This window comes from Haliaeetus leucocephalus, unplaced genomic scaffold (genome assembly GCF_000737465.1).
Source record: "Haliaeetus leucocephalus isolate CR32 unplaced genomic scaffold, Haliaeetus_leucocephalus-4.0 Scaffold284, whole genome shotgun sequence".
Lineage (NCBI taxonomy): Eukaryota > Metazoa > Chordata > Aves > Accipitriformes > Accipitridae > Haliaeetus > Haliaeetus leucocephalus.
The window spans coordinates 3,283,032-3,283,458 of NW_010972720.1; the positions used below are offsets into that span (position 1 = coordinate 3,283,032).

At 76.8% G+C, this 427-nt stretch overlaps 1 protein-coding gene across 1 annotated transcript in view; it reads left to right on the forward strand.

Moving 5' to 3' along the window:
- The first annotated feature begins 6 nt into the window (after positions 1-6).
- Positions 7-427, forward strand: part of SPCS3 (signal peptidase complex subunit 3 homolog (S. cerevisiae)) — an 8,000-nt gene continuing 7,579 nt past the window's right edge. Inside the window, exon 1 of the mRNA XM_010569976.1 lies at positions 7-250. Coding sequence (XP_010568278.1) covers positions 108-250 — 143 coding nt within the window. The 5' untranslated portion in view covers positions 7-107. The remainder of the gene's footprint in view (positions 251-427) is intronic.

Here is a 427-nt window from a genome sequence, read left to right on the forward strand (position 1 = left end):
CCGCTTCCTGCCGCCTCCCAGCGCCGCCGGGCCCGCTGGAGCCGCCCCCCGAGCAGCGGCTGGAGCCTGGGAGCCTGCGCGGCGCGGCGGGCGGGCCGAGCGGGGAGATGAACACGGTGCTGTCGCGGGCCAACTCGCTCTTCGCCTTCTCTTTGAGCGTGATGGCGGCGCTCACCTTCGGCTGCTTCATCACCACCGCCTTCAAGGAGCGGAGCGTGCCCGTCAGCATCGCCGTGTCCCGGGTCACGCTGTGAGTGCGGGCGGGAGAGGGAAGGGAGCGGCGGAGGAGGGCCGGGCCGGGCAGGGTCTGCCTGGGAGCTGCGGCTCGTCCCCGGCTGCCCGCCGAGGAGCCGCTGCGGGGCGGGTGACGGCCGGGGCGCCGGAGGGGACGCCAGCGCCCGGCAGCGGGACGGCGCAGACGCGAGCG